The sequence below is a fragment of the Ambystoma mexicanum genome, chromosome 3q, assembly GCF_040938575.1.
Source record: "Ambystoma mexicanum isolate Mex_15411 chromosome 3q, UKY_AmexF1_1, whole genome shotgun sequence".
Taxonomy (NCBI): domain Eukaryota; kingdom Metazoa; phylum Chordata; class Amphibia; order Caudata; family Ambystomatidae; genus Ambystoma; species Ambystoma mexicanum.
The window spans coordinates 588,772,129-588,791,424 of record NC_090926.1 but is presented as its reverse complement, the minus strand read 5'-3'; the positions used below and the strand labels follow the sequence as shown (position 1 = coordinate 588,791,424).

General features: G+C 46.8%; 1 protein-coding gene across 10 annotated transcripts in view; it reads left to right on the top strand.

Annotated features, from left to right (window-relative positions):
- The window catches only part of SLC25A17 (solute carrier family 25 member 17), a 622,505-nt gene that overhangs the window by 203,705 nt on the left and 399,504 nt on the right, over positions 1-19,296 (top strand). For 4 of the 10 annotated variants that reach the window (XM_069654407.1, XM_069654408.1, XM_069654409.1 and 1 more), the window contains exon 3: positions 13,816-18,086. The exons of the other annotated variants lie outside the window; for them this stretch is intronic. In XM_069654407.1, coding sequence (XP_069510508.1) covers positions 13,816-16,289 — 2,474 coding nt within the window. In that variant the 3' untranslated portion in view covers positions 16,290-18,086. Of the gene's footprint in view, positions 1-13,815; positions 18,087-19,296 lie in introns of those variants that run through there. 10 annotated transcript variants of the gene reach the window in all.

Genomic DNA, 19,296 nt, shown 5'->3' with positions numbered 1-19,296 from the left:
GCCTATGACAAGCCTTCCAACCCATGGCAATCCTCCTTTTTGCGAGCACATATGCTAAATCCTTCAGTTTGTTGACATGCTTCAGTTTCTGCGACCTGGGGAACCCCCCAGTAAGCAGGCCCAGGCTGAGTCTATAACAATAGTGACCCCTTTTTCTGCTAGTTTCCCCGCTACTTCGCTCCAGAAGCGCTCCATCACCGGACAGGACCAGAACATATGTACCATATCAGCCTGTTCTTCATCACATTTGGGACATGCTTGTCTACCGGCATTTTCAAACCTTGATATCTTCAGGGGTGTCATGTAAGCCCTGTGCGTAATATATAATTGTATCTGTTTCAACCTAGCATTCCTTGACACCTTTTTATGGTACCACAGGGCATGTTCCCACATCCCATCCTCTATCGGGGCTCCCACCTCAGCTTCCCAGTCTAATCTTAGTTGCGTTAGTTCTTTCCCAACCTTGGACATCATCATTTCGTACAATCTGGAAATCTCATGCCCTCCCTCCATTATATCATATATCATGTCTACGGTAGCATCTGGCTCTTCTTCGAGTGCCGGTTCAGGCCAAGTTTTCTTGATTTCCCGCACCAATCTATGGTATGTAATATACTGACCCACTTGTAGCCCTACTTCCTCACCCAACTCTTCAAAATTTATGATGGTCCCCTCCCGCCAGACTTCTCCTATAGTTACCAACCCCACCGATTCCCAGTGGTTCCTAATTGTCATTCGTAGCTGCACGTCTCCTCCAGCCAGCGCAACCAGCGGTATCTGCGGGGAGCACGGGACTGGGTTTTCCATCATCCGGCATGCTCGGCGCCAGATCCTCCACCCAAGCATCATCATCTCAGGGTGCGCTTTTATATCTGTCTTGGGCAACCAAATCATTTCTTTTAAATAAAATGGGGCACAATCTGCCCTAAACAACCTGGATTCAGGTGTCGCTTCGTCCGAGAGCCATTTAGCGATGTATTGCAGTTGGCTCGCTACATAGTAGACCTCATAGTTGGGGAGCCTTATCCCTCCTTTTTCGTAAAAGTTATGCAACTTCCATAATGCCACCCTATTCCTGGTGCCCTGCCACAGGAAATCCCTGCACATGCCGTTCAGCCTGGTGAAAAACTTCCTAGGTATGAGGTATGGGATGTTCCCAAAATAATGCAGAAGCCTGGGTAAGACCACCATCTTGAGCATTGCACTTCGCCCCATCATCGCAAGTGGCAGCTTCGCCCTTCGCTATAGCTACCTCAGTGTTGTTCCTATGTTCTTTTTCAACCGTATGGTACATATCTATCCCCAGATACCGAAAAATACCAACAGCCCAGGGAGCTTGCAGCACCGGCAGCTGCCCGATAGGGATCCCCTTATTGCTGCCCAGCGGGAAGATGACAGACTTCTGAGGGTTCACCGCTATGCCAGACAGCCCCGCATACCTATCCATAACCTCCAGGATGTATTGGAGATTTTCCTCCGGGTACTTCCGGTACAGCAGCAAATCATCCGCATACAAGGAGATAAAGTGTCGCTCCCCTCGCACCACAATGCCTATAGTATCGTACTGTTGTCTGAGGTATATCGCCAAAGGCTCTAAAGCTAGTATGTATAACATAGGGGACCATGGGCACCCTTGTCTAGTACCTCTACCTAGTCGCCATCTCTCAGAAATCACGGCTTCTGTTTTGACTCTGGCCAACGGTTCACTATATAGCATGTTTGCCCATCTTATGTATCCAGGCCCCATCCCATAGCCCGCCAAGGCTGCCAGCAGCCAAGGCCATTTGACAGAATCAAAGGCATTTACCGCATCTAGACACACTATTGCCATTTCACCCTCGTTCTTGCTCGCCCACTCGACAACCCGATGGAGTCGCCTGTGATCGGGGTGTATTAGTTTGCCTATAACTCTTCGCAAACTTTGTCTTGTATGCTTATTGTACACCTGAAGTCCCTCCTGTACCATGTGTGGTTTTGCCAGGCTGTACACCCACACCAACATTGTCTTGTATGCTTATTGTACACCTGAAGTAGCCCCTGTACCATGAGGCGTGGCTTTGCCAGACTGTACTCCCACCCCAACCTTGTCTTGTATGTTTATTGTACACCTGAAGTAGCCTCCCATACTATGAGGCGCGACCTTGCCAGACTGTACACCCACACCAACTTTATCTTGTATGCTTATTGTACACCTGAAGTAGCCCCCCTGTACCATGAGGCGTGGCTTTGCCAGACTGTACACCCACACCAACTTTATCTTGTATGCTTATTGTACACCTGAAGTAGCCTCCCATACTATGAGGCACGACTTTGCCAGACGGTACACCCACACCAACTTTATCTTGTATGCTTATTGTACACCTGAAGTAGCCCCCCGTACCATGAGGCTTGGCCAGACTGTATACCCACACCATCTTTTCTTTTTGCCTACATGTACACCTGCAGTAGCCCCTTGCTCCACGAGGTGTGGCTTTGCTAGAGTATGCCTCCATTATCCACCTGTACTTTGTAACCCTTTATGTACGGTCTTGCACTCTGTATACTGTCATTTTGCACTTAGTGTAACTAGCGCCTAGATACCTGAAGGTATTGTGCATGGTATAAATGTAAAATAAATAAATTGAGTTCTTTGAACATAATGAAGGGACATTATCATATTTCCAAACACACTGGGAGCTCTTCAATGTCTATGTAAAGGGAATATGTCTGTAAAAGGAGTCTTGTAAAAGGGTTTTTACGAAGCAACATATGATAATAGTATGGCATTCGATAATTGCTTCTGACAAAGATAGATTTGATGAATTAGCGCAGTGAGAAATTACATTTTTGCACAGGATTCAAGACGCCAAAAAGTATGGTGAATCTGAGCGACCGGAGAAGGTATTGTTGTGATTAATTGGAACATGAAACTGGACATACTCCAATTGGGTCAATAAGGGAAGTGGGTGTAAACGTAATAACAGATCCCATATTAATGTTTCAGTGCATACTGTTCTGACTCGCATCAGCAACTGAAATATGAGCCTAACTAGATTAAGTGGCCTTAGTATGGCTAAAGGATCGCCATTGGGAATGTTAGGATTCCCCTCTACCAGCCCTTGACACCTGATGTCTGCACTTACCCATGCACTTGCCACAAGCTGGCCGTTACTTATTGTTATCTTTTCCCATGTACTGCACTGTCCCTACCCCCCTCCCACTCACTTGTGCGATCCGAATGACACCTGGCCTAGTAGGATAGTTGCCTGTCCTCCCTTTTGTTCCCCTCCCTTGCCGCACCTTGAAACACTTGTGTATAGGCGCGTTATAAATGCCATATATCATTTCATATCATGACAGAGGATGAAATCTTGCAATCTATAAGTGACCTGCGGGTTAAGCTTTTAATTTTACTGACACTTCTGACATTTTGGTACCTTAACTTCGAGAATATGTGCGAGAGAAGCACATATTCAGAGGGTTGATGGTTAACAGGCTGAGGGCATGTCTTTCATTATTTGCTCATGACCTCATGATCTATGTAAAAAAAAAAAAGAATATATATATATATATATATATATATATATATATAATTTTTTTTTTTTAATTGTATTTAATCCCATCAGATTTTTTAACAAAGATGGATGAAGTCAAACTTGAACTTGAAATTTCGTTTGTTGTAAAAACAGCAGAAGCAAAAGAAGAAGAAAAAGTCTTAAGATCTAAAGCTGGTTCAATGATGCGTTTGGAACGTTCCGGTTTTGAGCCGGAAGCATCACTTTAGTGATATGTTGCATAATGTTCGGAGGACGATGAGTGGTGATTTTGTTAGTGCTTGCCTTTTCTAAGGCCTTGATCCAGTCAAGTTCTCTAATCTTTTTTGTCACTTTTACTGGATTATTTGCGAGCTCTTCTTCACAGCTTTCCACTGAATATAAAAGGGCCATGTTGTCTGCTTTCCATTTAGTCAACATTTTGCAGGATCCGAGCAGATGTTCTTGAGTTATCAGACGGTAGGCATTTGGGGCATCTTTCAGGATGCATTTCCTGTATAGTGTAGGGGAGGAATGGCCACGAGGCCCTCCTCACCTACGGCTCCCTCCCCAGGTGAGGACCATGGCTCGGTGGGCGCACCCTCATGCCACCCGGGCCCAGGTGGAGGAGGGTTCACCCGCCGACGACATTGCCCACACGCACCCTGTCTTTGCAGTTACCAAAAATTAAGTTAGGCCTAGACGCCATCTTGCATAGCAAACATGGTGTGAGTTCAGCACACTGTAACGAGGCCCCCACCTTTGGAGGGCCTTTCATGCATCTCTGCCGCCTCAGCAGCCCTGGCAGATCCGCTGCAAGCGCGTTCCCATGAGAAAGTCGGAGATGAGCTAAACCCGAGATGCCAACACGGCAACATTATATTAGTAACAATGTGATATTGCACCCCGTATGACCCGGACCGCAAGGCCGGGGTAACGGGGAAAAAGCTGAAGCATCACTATCTGAAGAAGGTGGAAAATAATTCAAGTATTGGTATTAATGAACTACCTCTGTTTAAAATGTGAATAAACCATAAAAATGTAACGTTATATGATATCCCTCCAGGTCTGGACTAATGCTGCTATAACCACGGAGAAAGATGTTGACTAAACGTGTAACCTCTATTTTGTAAAAGTGTTTTTCAATAGTATGTAGAAACTTGAACTCATATATGTTTTTGAATCACCCAAAGCGGCGAGCATCAATCTCTGTAGGCCATAACCTAGATATCCCTCGTATAACGTCTAATGTACATACAATACGCGCACAATGTAGTGAATATAATGTTAGGTAATGAAAAGGTACTGGAACCGACTGTATTAAAGAAATGTGTAACGAAATTGAAATATATATGTGTGTCTAAATAACGTCAAAATAAGGCAGAACAGTATAGAACTTCTGCATTCACTGATCAGCAACGCACGAGGAAAATACCTCTGTGGATATATGCAAGGCCATTCCCTCTCCCACCCCACCAAGCCTGCCAGATAAAAAAGCTAAGACTCGTGCCGCGCTCCCTCACCTCCCCCAACCAAGCTGGCGTTACTTCAGAGAGTCAGAGGCCCCGGCACCGCAACCAAGGCCACAGCCCGCCACCTGTGTTATTTACAGCACGGTAATAAACCCACGGTTGAACCCACTGATCTACCAGCACCCTCTCATAAATCCCACGAACCCCCCAAGAATCCTGACCCCGCGCAAGGACGACCCCCATCATTGGGACAAGACACAGAGACCCATGTATATAATAACTTCTAACGCAGCCGACAGACATGTATCATTCGGCCCAGGCCCCAGAGCCCCGTCCCGCGACCCAAAATACCGGTCAATAGGACACAGGTAAATCTCACCCCAACCGACAACCACCAGACCTCTCACGAGGTGCATTCCTCATGTGTTGTGTTTATTTTATAAGATAAGCTGTTGAAGCGATTTATTAATGAACTTAAATGTCATTTTCTGAATAACTACAGTGTGCATGGCCTAGGGCAAATGAGACAGGAAAGGTATTCGTCATTGTCACAGGCTGCCCCAGCACATCAACACCGCGCAGATGACCTCAAGCCGGCCTGCCAGGCCCAACCCAACCCACGAGGCTGACCAGTGACGTCGTCACGCCAGGACCAACCCCGCTGCAGCAACACCTATAGTTAGTCGACGCCACCCAATCCCAATTAACTTGTGCCCCCTATAGTGTTTAGGTGTTGATGACGTTTTTTGTATTAGAAATACGCCTGTCTTTGCTATTGTCAGACAGAGCGCTCTCGTAGGTTGCAGAGTTCTTTGCATGCCTTATCCTTGGATAAACTCCCACTTACGCTCACCCGCACTCTGTCTTGGTCTTATTCCCACTACGGGAGAGTCCCTTATTGTCTCTCATTGCGGGGAGGATCGTGCTGAATTGGGGGCGCTTCCTTTCAGTGGTGACCCCGATAGCGTGATATCTCCAAACTATTTTTCCTAACTCCTTCTTAACGACCCCCTTGTGGCACGAGAATCTCCGGTCGAGAAGGGATACGCACGGTGAGCCGTCTCCGGGAGGCCGCCCGCCAACGGCGACCGGCACAATAAGAAGTGCGCACTCAATGAGAAAGGGTACGGGATCCCGATTGGAAAAAAATCCCCTTTGAGTGCCGCTCGCCGGAGCCAGGGGCTGACCGTTGAGTTACCGGTGACGCCGCCTGGACGGACCCAGTTTCGGAGAGTATCGGTTCAAGACGGGCACGTGAGTACCGAGTGCGAGTGATCGTCAAGGGGAGAAGAAGGGGAATTGGGAATAAAAGAACGGGGACAGGTAGAGGAGAAGAATATCGGGGGTCTACTAGAGACGGGTCTTGAAACTTTCTTTATTCTTTCTTTGCATATGGCCATTAGGAGTAAGAAATAAGTGACGTGGTAGAAGTGACGGAAACCTAGCTCCGAAAGGGGGTGGAAGGCGGCGCCGCATAGTGCTATCTAGACTAGTACTGGGAATATATGAAGAAGTGAGAAATAAGTTATTGGTGTCTAGCAAAAGGAGACACCGGGAATATTTTTAGTGATTGTGCTCTCTCTCTCTCTATTTCTTTTTTTCCATTTCCACGGGGTAGGGGGGGAAAATGAGAAGGGTATAAAGTAGTTAGAACATCTTAAAAAGTGGGGACTCAGTAGTGGCACGTACAGACGTGAACACAGTAACCTTAGCAGGGAAACAGGGACAGCTGGCCAGGGAGGAAAGGGAGGAAAAAGACAAAAGTGTGAGTGGAAAGTATTTTGAAGGGTGCGCGCACCGTACGAGTGTTGGAGACGAACGGGTGGCCGCGAGGTGGTGCCAGAGAGTGTGGCCATAACCATTACTTGATCAATTGCAAGTGAGATTACATAAGAGTGCCTGGGAATGGGAAGGAGATGAGATATGGTGAGTGAGAAAAGATTTGCACAGTGAATAACAGTGGGTGATAATTTTGAGAGGTCCGCTCTTGTCTGTGCCATAAAGGTATACATACGCATACCTACACCTAATCAAAAGTAACGAAGGAGAGCGCGGTAGCGCTAGCGATTTAGAGGATGGGGGCTGAAACTCCCTTGTCACACATTTGTAAGAGCTTGCCGGGATATGCTGAACGCATAAATAAATATCATGATCAATGGTTAACAGAATTGAAAGGGGAGGGGTTGCCCCAGATTTGGCCAGAAGGAGGGTCTTTTGACAAAAGCGTTCTTGATATGGTATGTACATGTATTCGCCTCAAGTATAAGGGGAAACAATGGCAGAATAGGAAGGAGATATTAGATCTCTGGAGATTGTTTGAGGAAGTACCCCCACCCAAAGCTCCAACACCAAATATTGATTTACCTTCCACCACAGATAATCCACTGATGATCCCGCGGGAGGAAAAGGAACAGCTAAGTACAGAACAACCGGCGGAGGTGATTAAGTTGTACCCAATATTACCTAAACCAGCCCCTGCAGCAGGATATAGCGACCCGATTTATGTGCCTCCCCCTTCGACCAGCACACCACAAAGACCAACTGCACCCCCACCATACGAAAACACCAGAGAGCGCGCCCAGGGAGGCACACAGAGGGTGGACATAGAGAAGTTAACGAGTGACTTAGAGTCGAGGCTTACAGTGGCAAGAGATGAACTCTCAAGAATAAAAGACATATGTGAACGCACAGCATGCGCCCCCACACAATCTGGACGCACGTCTAGAGCGTCGAGCGAAAGTAGACAAATTGAGGAGGGATGGAAAAAGGGGGAAATACTGTTCAGAATTGAGGAAGAACCGACCAGGATAATAGAAGTGGGGACAGCAGAAGGAAGCATTGGTGACGTCTCGCGAGAGAGAGGGATCAGAGAGGATTTGTTATGTGATGTCAGAGGAGGGGGGGATGAGAGTGATAGATTGAGCATGGCAATAGGAGGAGAAGGCGAGGAGCTAGATGGTGCATGTTCACTGGGGACTATAGAAGATGAATGGATGGGACGACTAAGAAATAGGGTGGGGAAGATGGCGTCATTAGAGTCAGCAGTGACTAAGGAAAAGGAAGCTGCAACGGCAAAAGGGAAATTACAACTCCCATTACTCCACAGGGGGGGCGGGAGGCCAAACTATATACCGTGGGCTCAGATGGACAAGGCTAATTTAATGAAATTACTACCACAGCTGTCGGGAGGGGCAAGCAAGTGGATATATGCATTTGAGAAACATACCGCTGGTATACCGCTGGCAGTAGGCGATGTGAAAAGCCTACTAGTGTCCGCAGTAGGGGATCAGGCAGACAGAGTATGGGCTAAAGCGGGTTTTCCAGCTGTAACTTTAGAGTGTGATCGCCATGATGGGGCGTCCTTTAACACCGTGCGAGCAAGGGTGTGGGACGCACTGCGGGAAACCTTCCCAGATACCCCTGATTTGCAGTCAGTACTGCAATGTACCATGAATGACGGGGAGGACGCTATGGATTACATTCTCCGGGTGCAGGAGATGTGGAGAGCGGAAATGGGCACGCCCTGGCACCAATCCACATCTCTATTTTATTTCATCATTAAGAGAGGGCTCCCAAAGGAAGTGCAAAAGGCACTAGATAAAATAGCAGGTGTTGAGGCAAAAGGCTGGCCGGAGATCCAAAGCATAATAGTACACCATTGTAAACGGATCAAAGAAAGAGAGAGGGAAGTAGCACAGAAAAGGTTGGCGGACGAGGCGAAGTTGGTGCAATCAAAATTGGTGAAGGTCGCAGCCGCGGTAGCGGGACTCCCACTCATACGGGAGGGAGAGGAAGGAGAGGAGGGGCAAATAGCAATACAAGGAAGAATAGCAGCGAATTGGGCAGGACAAGGGCAACGACAGTGGACAGAGCAGGAGCAGAACGGAGGTCCAACGTGGCAAGAGTGGGCCCCAAGAGGAGGAAGAGGTGGGTACAGGGGTCGAAGAGGAGGACAAGGGTATGGAGGAATGGGAGGAAATGGGTGGCAGGGTCCCAGAGGTCCACAGGGGAGCTGTTGGAATTGTGGGAGATGGGGGCATTACTCAAGAGAATGCAGGAGCAGACAAAACAACGGTTTCCAAGAGATAGAACAGTATGGACACCCCCATCCAGGAAGCCCCTACGGCCTCCCCATGGGACAATACCAGCAACCAGACAATGTAGTACAAAGGAGTAACGCACAACTACACGGACATCAATACCGAACACAAACCAGCCCACAGAATAATGACAATGTGCACTACACGCCTGGTAATACTTTCGCCACAGGAGCTAATGGGGCACCAGCCCCCGCACCTTACAGTGGAGTGTCAGTAGTTTCGGGGAACATTTTCGATCAAGGGGGGGCAATGAGACACCCCGCATAGGACAGCCCACAGAGAGCACTTGCGTGTCCAGTACTGTCTACGACCCACAATGCATCAGAGGAGCCATTGATAGGAGCGCAGATAGGAGACAAGCAATTCATATTCATGGTGGATTCGGGAGCGGAGAAATCATGCATTAGAGAGGGCCGGTTCCCGTTATCTAATAGAACATTAGAGACGCAGGGGTTCTCTGGGGCTGTAATTGAAGTTCCTTACACAGAGGTATTGGATGTGACAGTGGGGGGTAAAACAGTGAAAGCACCCTTACTGTACTATGAAAAGTCTCCCATCAACTTACTGGGGAGAGATCTCTTGAGCAAACTAAACATGACCATATCATTCACAGGGAGCGGCATCGTATGTTCAACGCCAGGCATATGCCCCCTCCGTATATTAGCAGTAATACACGGCCACACAATAATAAAAGAGATCAGAGGGGTACCAAGAAATGAGGAGATGTTTGTTGAAGGCATGAGAACATTGGCTCTCATAGTACCAGAACTAAAAAGGGTGGAGTGGAGGATCCCAGCAGAATTCCTTTTTCGTCCCATAGCAAGCCCTGACACTGCTCTTGGGGCAGTACTATCGTTGGATTTGCATGCAATACATGTATCAGCAAACAGAATATGTGTGATTGGTATTGACATGGAAGGGTGTGAGTGGCGGACAGTATTGTGCACAAATGCAAATATCCCGCTGAGAGAGCTCTCGGACGAGGAGCTATTTTCTGACACTGAGGGAGATGGTGAAGTAGTGATGGAACTGGCAATGCCCTGTGACATTGTAGTTACAGCCAGACAAACTAAGGTTGAACTAATGGCGGTAGTAGGAGCACCGCACACATTTTTTGATGAGGACATGAGTTCAGTACCCACTAACTTATGGACTAATGGCCCCCACGATGTAGGGTTGTTGCATGAAGTTCAGCCTGTGGTGATAAAAGTAAAACAGGGAGCAATACTACCCCGGGTGAAACAATATCCACTGTCGCGAGAAGCAGAAGAAGGGATCAGAGAGACAATCGATGCACTGCTAGCACAGGGTATAATAGTGCCCTCAAACTCCCCATGCAACACATGCATTTACCCAATCAAAAAGGCGAAGGGGGGTTCGTGGAGGATGATACAAGATTTACGCCCACTGAACGATGTGGTAATGAAGGAATTCCCTTTAGTCCCGAACCCGGCGACAATACTGTGCAACATTCCAAAAGTAACATCACACTTCACAGTAATTGACTTAAAAAATGCATTTTTCTCGATTCCCTTAGCGGAAGAGAGCAGGTACTTGACAGCATTTACATTGGGAGGAAGGAGGTTCGAACACTGCAGACTACCACAAGGATATTGCGAGAGCCCAAGCATATTTAACAGGGTACTACATGAAGATCTGGGGAATTTGTCTGTAGAAAGCACAGTGATTCAGTATGTTGATGATTTATTGGTTTGTGCACAGGCGGAGGAAGAGTGCCGACAGGACTCGATAACACTTTTGACTTTATTGGCCAATAAAGGATACAAGGTGGACAAGGGGAAGTTACAGTACTGTCTGACAGAGGTCCTATACTTGGGTCAGCTGATATCAAAGGATGGCAAGCGAATTATACCAGACAGGGCACAGGCGATTAGAACAATTGGAGAGCCCAAAACAGTAAAAGAGATGCAGAAATTTCTGGGTATGTGTAACTATTGCCGAGCATGGATATTGGACTATGCGGCGTACACAAGGCCCTTGTTACAGGCACTGAAAGAAGCACAACAAGAACACAAACACATAGAATGGACAGAGGAGATGAACACAGCATTTAACTCACTAAAAGAGCTGATATCAAGCGCTCCAGTACTAGCAAATCCAGATTATGGGCGCGAATTCTTCTTATTTTCACACTGCAAAGGAACACTGATGACAGCAGTATTGACGCAGAAAACATCTTTAGGGCACAAACCACTTGCTTACTATAGCGGCACCCTAGACGCAGTAATGCAAGGTCATTTCGCGTGCGAGCAATCCCTAGCTGCAGCCGCGTTCGCAATTGAAAAAAGTGCCACGATAGTGATGGGCTGCCCGGTGACACTGTTTGTGGAACACTCACTTTTTGCAATATTAGAGCGAACAAAGAGCACATTGACAACACAACGCGCCACAGCATATGAGATAATACTGTCCAGCGCTAACATCCATATAGTAAGATGTAAAACAGTGAACCCAGCCACATTCATCACAGAGGCATGCACCGTAGAGGACATGCAAAACCACAACTGCGCCACGTACACAGGTGACGAAAGTAAGGATCCAGTGATTTTTGAAAATGCCCTGACCGAGGGTGAGGTGTATTTTGTGGACGGGTCAGCATCAATAGACATGGAGACAGGAGAAAAGCATGTGGGTATGGCAGTGGTACGATTAGAGGAAGATGAATATGAGATACTAGTACAACACCGCCTCCCATCACACTATTCAGCGCAAGCAGCAGAACTAATAGCGCTAATAGAAGCATTGCATGCCGCCAAGGGGTGCGCAGTGACCATATATACAGACTCAGCATACATGACAACAACAGTTCACGGTGGGTTGGCCCGGTGGGGGCGGAGAGGGTTTCGGCGAGCAGACGGAACGCCAGTCCAGCATGCAGAATTATTGAAAGAACTGATTGAGGCCCTGCAAGACCCCACGGCAGTGGCCATCGTAAAATGTCAAGCTCATACCGCAAATACAGATTTTATATCTTTGGGGAACGCGGCAGCAGACGCCGCTGCCAAAGCAGCTTCCTATTTACAAAAAGGTGAAATAGGGGAGTACATGTTGCACCACACAGCAAGCCAAGAGGTCCCCACAGGATATAACATGATGTCCACACAGGAGATAATAGAGCTGCAAGAGGGAGCTAGTGCAGAGGAAAAATTGCTGTGGACTAAGAGAGGATGCAGCAAATCACCAACTGATTTATTGTGGCGACAAGAGAGTTCAGGAAAAGTGGTAATGCCAATTACGCTGCTAGAAATAGCATTTCAACAACTACACTTTCCCGCACACAACACAAAGAAACACATAATGGCAGAAATACAAGAAGATTGGTTTGCACCTTGCCTCCAGGAACACGTCACAAGGTTAGCTCTAGAATGCACGACATGTCAAATTTACAACTCAGGTATGACATTGCGTACACTAAGGGGTACGATACCAAAACCAAGTGGCCCGTTCAGAGAGCTCCACATTGATTATGTAGACATGGGAGAAAGGTGTAACGGGGCTCGATACATGATTGTGGTTGTATGTCCATTTTCGAGGTGGGTGGAGGCAGGCCCATGTGCCCGCCCTGACGCGAAGGGCGCCGCGAAGTTCCTAGTGCGGGAAGTGTTTCCGCGCTGGGGAATTTGCGACGTTATTCGCTCAGATAACGGGACGCATTTTGTTAATGAATTATTTAAAGAAGTGACTACATTATTGGGTATAAAGCACAAATTATGTTCGATTTATCATCCTCAAAGTAATGGCGTCGTGGAAAAGATAAATGGCCTGTTAAAAAGCAGATTATCAAAACTTTTGTTTTTCCCTTAAAAAGACTTGGATGTACTGCCTGCCTTTGGCCTTGTTTGAACTACGAAACCAGCCCAGTAAGGATCACCATTTGTCCCCGCACGAGATCGTCACGGGAAGAAGAATGCACACAGCGCATTCGCCTCTCCGTGAACGCTCTGATGCACACAGAAGCGCAGCTATATTGGGGGAGGAGTTCACAGAATACCTGCGAAAACTGACACGGGCAGCGCGCGTAATTGCAAAGCAACTAGCCCCCCCCTCGACAAGAGAGGAGGGGAACGCGACTGAACCAAACAGGCTGCCTGAAAAACCACTACAGCTAATGCCTGGTGACCTTATATATGTTAGAAGTTTTGTGCGGAGGTGGAACGCACCACGCTTCCATGGCCCCTATGAGGTAGTGTTTTGCACGCCTACAGCAGTAAAGGTTAAGGGCCTGCGATATTGGGTGCATTTGACAGATGTACGTAAAGCTTACAGCGCTGCGGAGAGTGAGGTGCAGGATGAGGCACAGGCAACAGCGGACGATGAAGTTGTGCGGAATGAATGATTGGAATTTTGTGTGCTTCATGAAATGAACAGTGAACACAATTAGCGCGCAACAAATGTCCTGGACTAAAACACGTACACATGTATATGTAAATTTTCTTTTTTGTACAATTTTTGAAAGTTTTGCGTGGGGTTCTTTTTTCCCCTCCTGTGCTCTTTAAGATGTTTTTTATTATTGTTGTTTTTAAAATGTCATGTTTTTTTTATTATTATTTATATATATATATATAGTAAGGTACGAATAATGATGACTGAAAGCTACCTTGTCTGTCAACAAACCCCCTCCCTCACCCAACCCTATATTTTATCACCGAAACGTTACAACGTGGAAATGCTTACATGTTTGTATTTAATGAACTTTTGTGTCTCAAACAGGATTTATCATGGCATCGAATGGGCAGCCTGCAACTAATAGATATGTTAGATTTAGAGAAATGTTAGTGGCTAGATTAACATATTCATTTGAATGTGGTTTATCAATATGTGCTATCGTGTTCTTCATCTCAATGTTTTGTCTGGTATTACACTGGATTATAGCGTTCATCTCTACCGAGATGAACGAGGGGGGAGGGGGGAACAACACCACCCTTGCTCCTGGAACGAAAACAATTCCGACTGTAGGTATCAAAGAAGGTGATTTCTTGATCTGGGATGGATCACACTTTGTGTGGGGATACTATACTACACCACCCACTGCTGTCCTCTCACAATGGAGAACCAAAAATGTAGATAATGACACACTGTCCCAACCTGGAACATACAACAACCACACGATCCCTCCCGCCCCAATTTCAAACAACGATCTCTTGTTTATTAAGGAGGATGGAAAAGTGATTATGATGACAGAACACAAGTCCCTATATGAAGAATTAGAAAAGTGGGGTGGAAGGGAGGAAGGGGGGCCTGGTTCTTCACCTCCTATAACGAGAAGGTACAGAAGAAGGGAGAAAAGTAGGCGGAGAAGAGAGACTGGTGGAAAAGGGTATGATGAGTATTATGGGCTAGGGTTAGACAAAATGGAAGACCCACGACACCCTCACCAAGCAAATAAATGGTATGCAGACATGAGCACAACAGCCAAACAAACAACCAATGAGAGCTGTTATGTCTGCTCACTTATCCCCCATGCATCAGGCACACCTAAAGTATTGTTGCCACGAGAATTGCCCATTGTGGATGCCCAATGTCTCCTTCATCTCACGCTGTGTAGAATAAAGAACACTTTCCAAGCACACGATGTCTCTTTCAGAATGTTACAGAACAACAAAACGTGCTATTCGCAAGCGTCTGGAGTGATCTGCCTTAAAGAACCTTTCTTTGCAATACAAGGGACACTGTTTTCCGAAAACAAATGGAAAGACGAAGAAGTGTTGTGCAAGGCAGAAGCACTGAAGGGTGTCCAACCGGAAAAGCTGCGGTGGATGGAAAGAACGTGCTTGCTAATATGGAAAGAACACATCCCTAAATTAACATGGGTAACAGCGATGGAGAAACCCTTCAAGCTACAAAGTGAAATACAAAACGAACTATGTTTCAAGGGAGAAGGAAAAATGGCAATAGGAACGAACAAGAACTGTAACAAAACTCTCACCATCCCAGATATGAAAAAAGGAACAGCAGCACTAATGGACACCTACTGGGTATGCGGAAACAAGGCGTACCTGCACCTTCCCCAATCATGGAGTGGTAGCTGCTCAATGGCCACTTTGCATTCAACACTAATGGTGATTCCCGAAAGCCATATTGACAGAAGTAACATGATGAACGGAGGCTTGAACCAGAATGCAGCGTCTCCAACTACACAAGCACACCTTTATGTCCTGTCCTCCAGAGGGAAAGGAGAAGAGCTCTCAAGGAACAAGCGAGCCTCGAATTACATATCACAAGCATCATCTGATTTATTGGCACAGATCCCAGACAAGTATCGCCTGTTCAGCTCCGTGGAAACATTCTTTGCTTCGCTAGTATCAAGTGTCCAAGCAAGAGCAAATGCAAAATGGCTCCAGATCACACGGTGGGAACTGATCCAGTTGGCCAATGACACTGAAGAAGGGTTTAACATAATAAAGGTGGAACTACGAGCTCTGCGATTAATGACCATGCAGAACAGGTATGTTCTAGACCTGTTAACAGCAATCGATGGAGGTGTTTGCCGAAAAATAGGAAGTGCGTGCTGCACGTTCGTACCTTCCGAAGACGCAGAAAATGGGTCCCTGTCCCACGTTATTGAAGCAGTACATAACCTGGGCGAGAAGATGAAAATGGAAGGTGGAGCTGAGGATAGCTCGTGGTTCGACAATATCTTCTCTTGGGTTCCCTCATGGCTTGGAGTGACAATGAAGTTCCTGATACCAATAGTGGTGATCATCCTTGTGATGTTCTGCCTGTGCCAGGTGGGCCTCCGATGTTGTGCTAACGCAGTTCCTAACGGTGCAATGATGATGGTGACAATGGGCAACTCCGGTGGTACAATTAAAGCAACACAAGAAGTACATGTGCAGACAGGAGCAGATAACACCCCCAGGTACCAGTTAGTGCCTATGTGCCGTGATAAGTACATAGTAGATAAACTATGGCACACCACTATCAAAGAACCACGAGACGTAGAACTGGAATGGTATGAGGAGGTCTGGGTAGATCTGGAAGAAACTGGCGACTGTATATATTTAACATGTACACCAGACGAGTATGCTAGGAGAGGTGAGAGCTTAAGGGGGGTGTGCAGAGCATGGATGCCTATAAAAGGAACCCCTGCATGGGATGGTGCAGTGTTAGAGGAACAAGAATGTAGAAGATTAGAAGAGCTAAAGAAATTCGTTACTTTAAGTAACGAAAGGGGGGAAATGTAGGGGAGGAATGGCCACGAGGCCCTCCTCACCTACGGCTCCCTCCCCAGGTGAGGACCATGGCTCGGTGGGCGCACCCTCATGCCACCCGGGCCCAGGTGGAGGAGGGTTCACCCGCCGACGACATTGCCCACACGCACCCTGTCTTTGCAGTTACCAAAAATTAAGTTAGGCCTAGACGCCATCTTGCATAGCAAACATGGTGTGAGTTCAGCACACTGTAACGAGGCCCCCACCTTTGGAGGGCCTTTCATGCATCTCTGCCGCCTCAGCAGCCCTGGCAGATCCGCTGCAAGCGCGTTCCCATGAGAAAGTCGGAGATGAGCTAAACCCGAGATGCCAACACGGCAACATTATATTAGTAACAATGTGATATTGCACCCCGTATGACCCGGACCGCAAGGCCGGGGTAACGGGGAAAAAGCTGAAGCATCACTATCTGAAGAAGGTGGAAAATAATTCAAGTATTGGTATTAATGAACTACCTCTGTTTAAAATGTGAATAAACCATAAAAATGTAACGTTATATGATATCCCTCCAGGTCTGGACTAATGCTGCTATAACCACGGAGAAAGATGTTGACTAAACGTGTAACCTCTATTTTGTAAAAGTGTTTTTCAATAGTATGTAGAAACTTGAACTCATATATGTTTTTGAATCACCCAAAGCGGCGAGCATCAATCTCTGTAGGCCATAACCTAGATATCCCTCGTATAACGTCTAATGTACATACAATACGCGCACAATGTAGTGAATATAATGTTAGGTAATGAAAAGGTACTGGAACCGACTGTATTAAAGAAATGTGTAACGAAATTGAAATATATATGTGTGTCTAAATAACGTCAAAATAAGGCAGAACAGTATAGAACTTCTGCATTCACTGATCAGCAACGCACGAGGAAAATACCTCTGTGGATATATGCAAGGCCATTCCCTCTCCCACCCCACCAAGCCTGCCAGATAAAAAAGCTAAGACTCGTGCCGCGCTCCCTCACCTCCCCCAACCAAGCTGGCGTTACTTCAGAGAGTCAGAGGCCCCGGCACCGCAACCAAGGCCACAGCCCGCCACCTGTGTTATTTACAGCACGGTAATAAACCCACGGTTGAACCCACTGATCTACCAGCACCCTCTCATAAATCCCACGAACCCCCCAAGAATCCTGACCCCGCGCAAGGACGACCCCCATCATTGGGACAAGACACAGAGACCCATGTATATAATAACTTCTAACGCAGCCGACAGACATGTATCATTCGGCCCAGGCCCCAGAGCCCCGTCCCGCGACCCAAAATACCGGTCAATAGGACACAGGTAAATCTCACCCCAACCGACAACCACCAGACCTCTCACGAGGTGCATTCCTCATGTGTTGTGTTTATTTTATAAGATAAGCTGTTGAAGCGATTTATTAATGAACTTAAATGTCATTTTCTGAATAACTACAGTGTGCATGGCCTAGGGCAAATGAGACAGGAAAGGTATTCGTCATTGTCACAGGCTGCCCCAGCACATCAACACCGCGCAGATGACCTCAAGCCGGCCTGCCAGGCCCAACCCAACCCACGAGGCTGACCAGTGACGTCGTCACGCCAGGACCAACCCCGCTGCAGCAACACCTATAGTTAGTCGACGCCACCCAATCCCAATTAACTTGTGCCCCCTATAGTGTTTAGGTGTTGATGACGTTTTTTGTATTAGAAATACGCCTGTCTTTGCTATTGTCAGACAGAGCGCTCTCGTAGGTTGCAGAGTTCTTTGCATGCCTTATCCTTGGATAAACTCCCACTTACGCTCACCCGCACTCTGTCTTGGTCTTATTCCCACTACGGGAGAGTCCCTTATTGTCTCTCATTGCGGGGAGGATCGTGCTGAATTGGGGGCGCTTCCTTTCAATAGCATGAGGCTATTTAAGTCTACTGTTGTTTTCAATGATGAGAGGCTAAGTTTGCGTCTGATCACTGCGACTGAGGTTGATTTTGGTAGACCTAGAATTGTTTGCTAAAGAATTGCTTCCAATTTAGCCCAGAGCTCTGGCGGAAGATTGGGCATAGCATCCGAGCCGTAGGTTAAGGATTGTATAACCTTCTTTTTGTAAAAGTCTCTAACAGGATTTGTCGAAGTGTCCGAATTTGATATCGATGGCTTTTCCCTGAGCTGCCAGTTTTTTGTTTTCTCATAAAGTACCTCCTGCATGGCTTTTTCTTTAGCCGCACTGTCCAGGGTGATTCCTAGGTACTTAAAATTGTTGACTCTTTCCACTGTGACTGATCCCAGACGAAGAGATATCTTTTCGTTCTTCTTGGTAGATTTCTCAATTACCATAATTTTCGTTTTTTCTTGATTGATCTCCAGATTATTTTCCGCCATGTAGTGCTGTAGGTTATTTAGTTGCCGTTGTAAACCTATTGGGGTATGGTCTAAAAGAATCAAGTCGTCCGCGTACAGCAGGCAAAATGTAACGCCTTTTCTGATTCTTGGTAGTCACCGAGATACATCCAGAACAGGGCTGGGGCCAGAGGGCAGCCCTGTTCAACACCTCTGGCCGTGCTGATCTTTCCCGAGAGAATCCCTTGCTGGTTCAGACGCACTCTCATGGTCGTATTGGAGTATAGGGCTTTAATTGGATCTAGGATCTCATGTGGGCATTTCCAAGAAGCAAGTTTCTGCCACAATCTAGAACGATCGACACGATCGAATGCCTGAGTAAGGTCGACGAAGGCGATGAATATTCTGGGGCTTCCTTCTAAGGTCTTACTTTTCAAGGAGCTCAAGATGAGTATATTCGCATTCGTGCCCATGGTCTTTTTTTAAACCCTGTCTGTAGAGGGTCTTGGCAGGGGGCTTTATTGGCCCATGCTGTCAAATGTTGGAGGAGTGATCCAAAAACTTAACCGATAGGATCTAACAGGGCGATTGGGCGGTAATTTGCAGGATCGACCCTGTTTCCTTTTTTGTAGATGGGTACTATATTTGCAGAATTCCATGATGGAGGGATGGATTTGGCG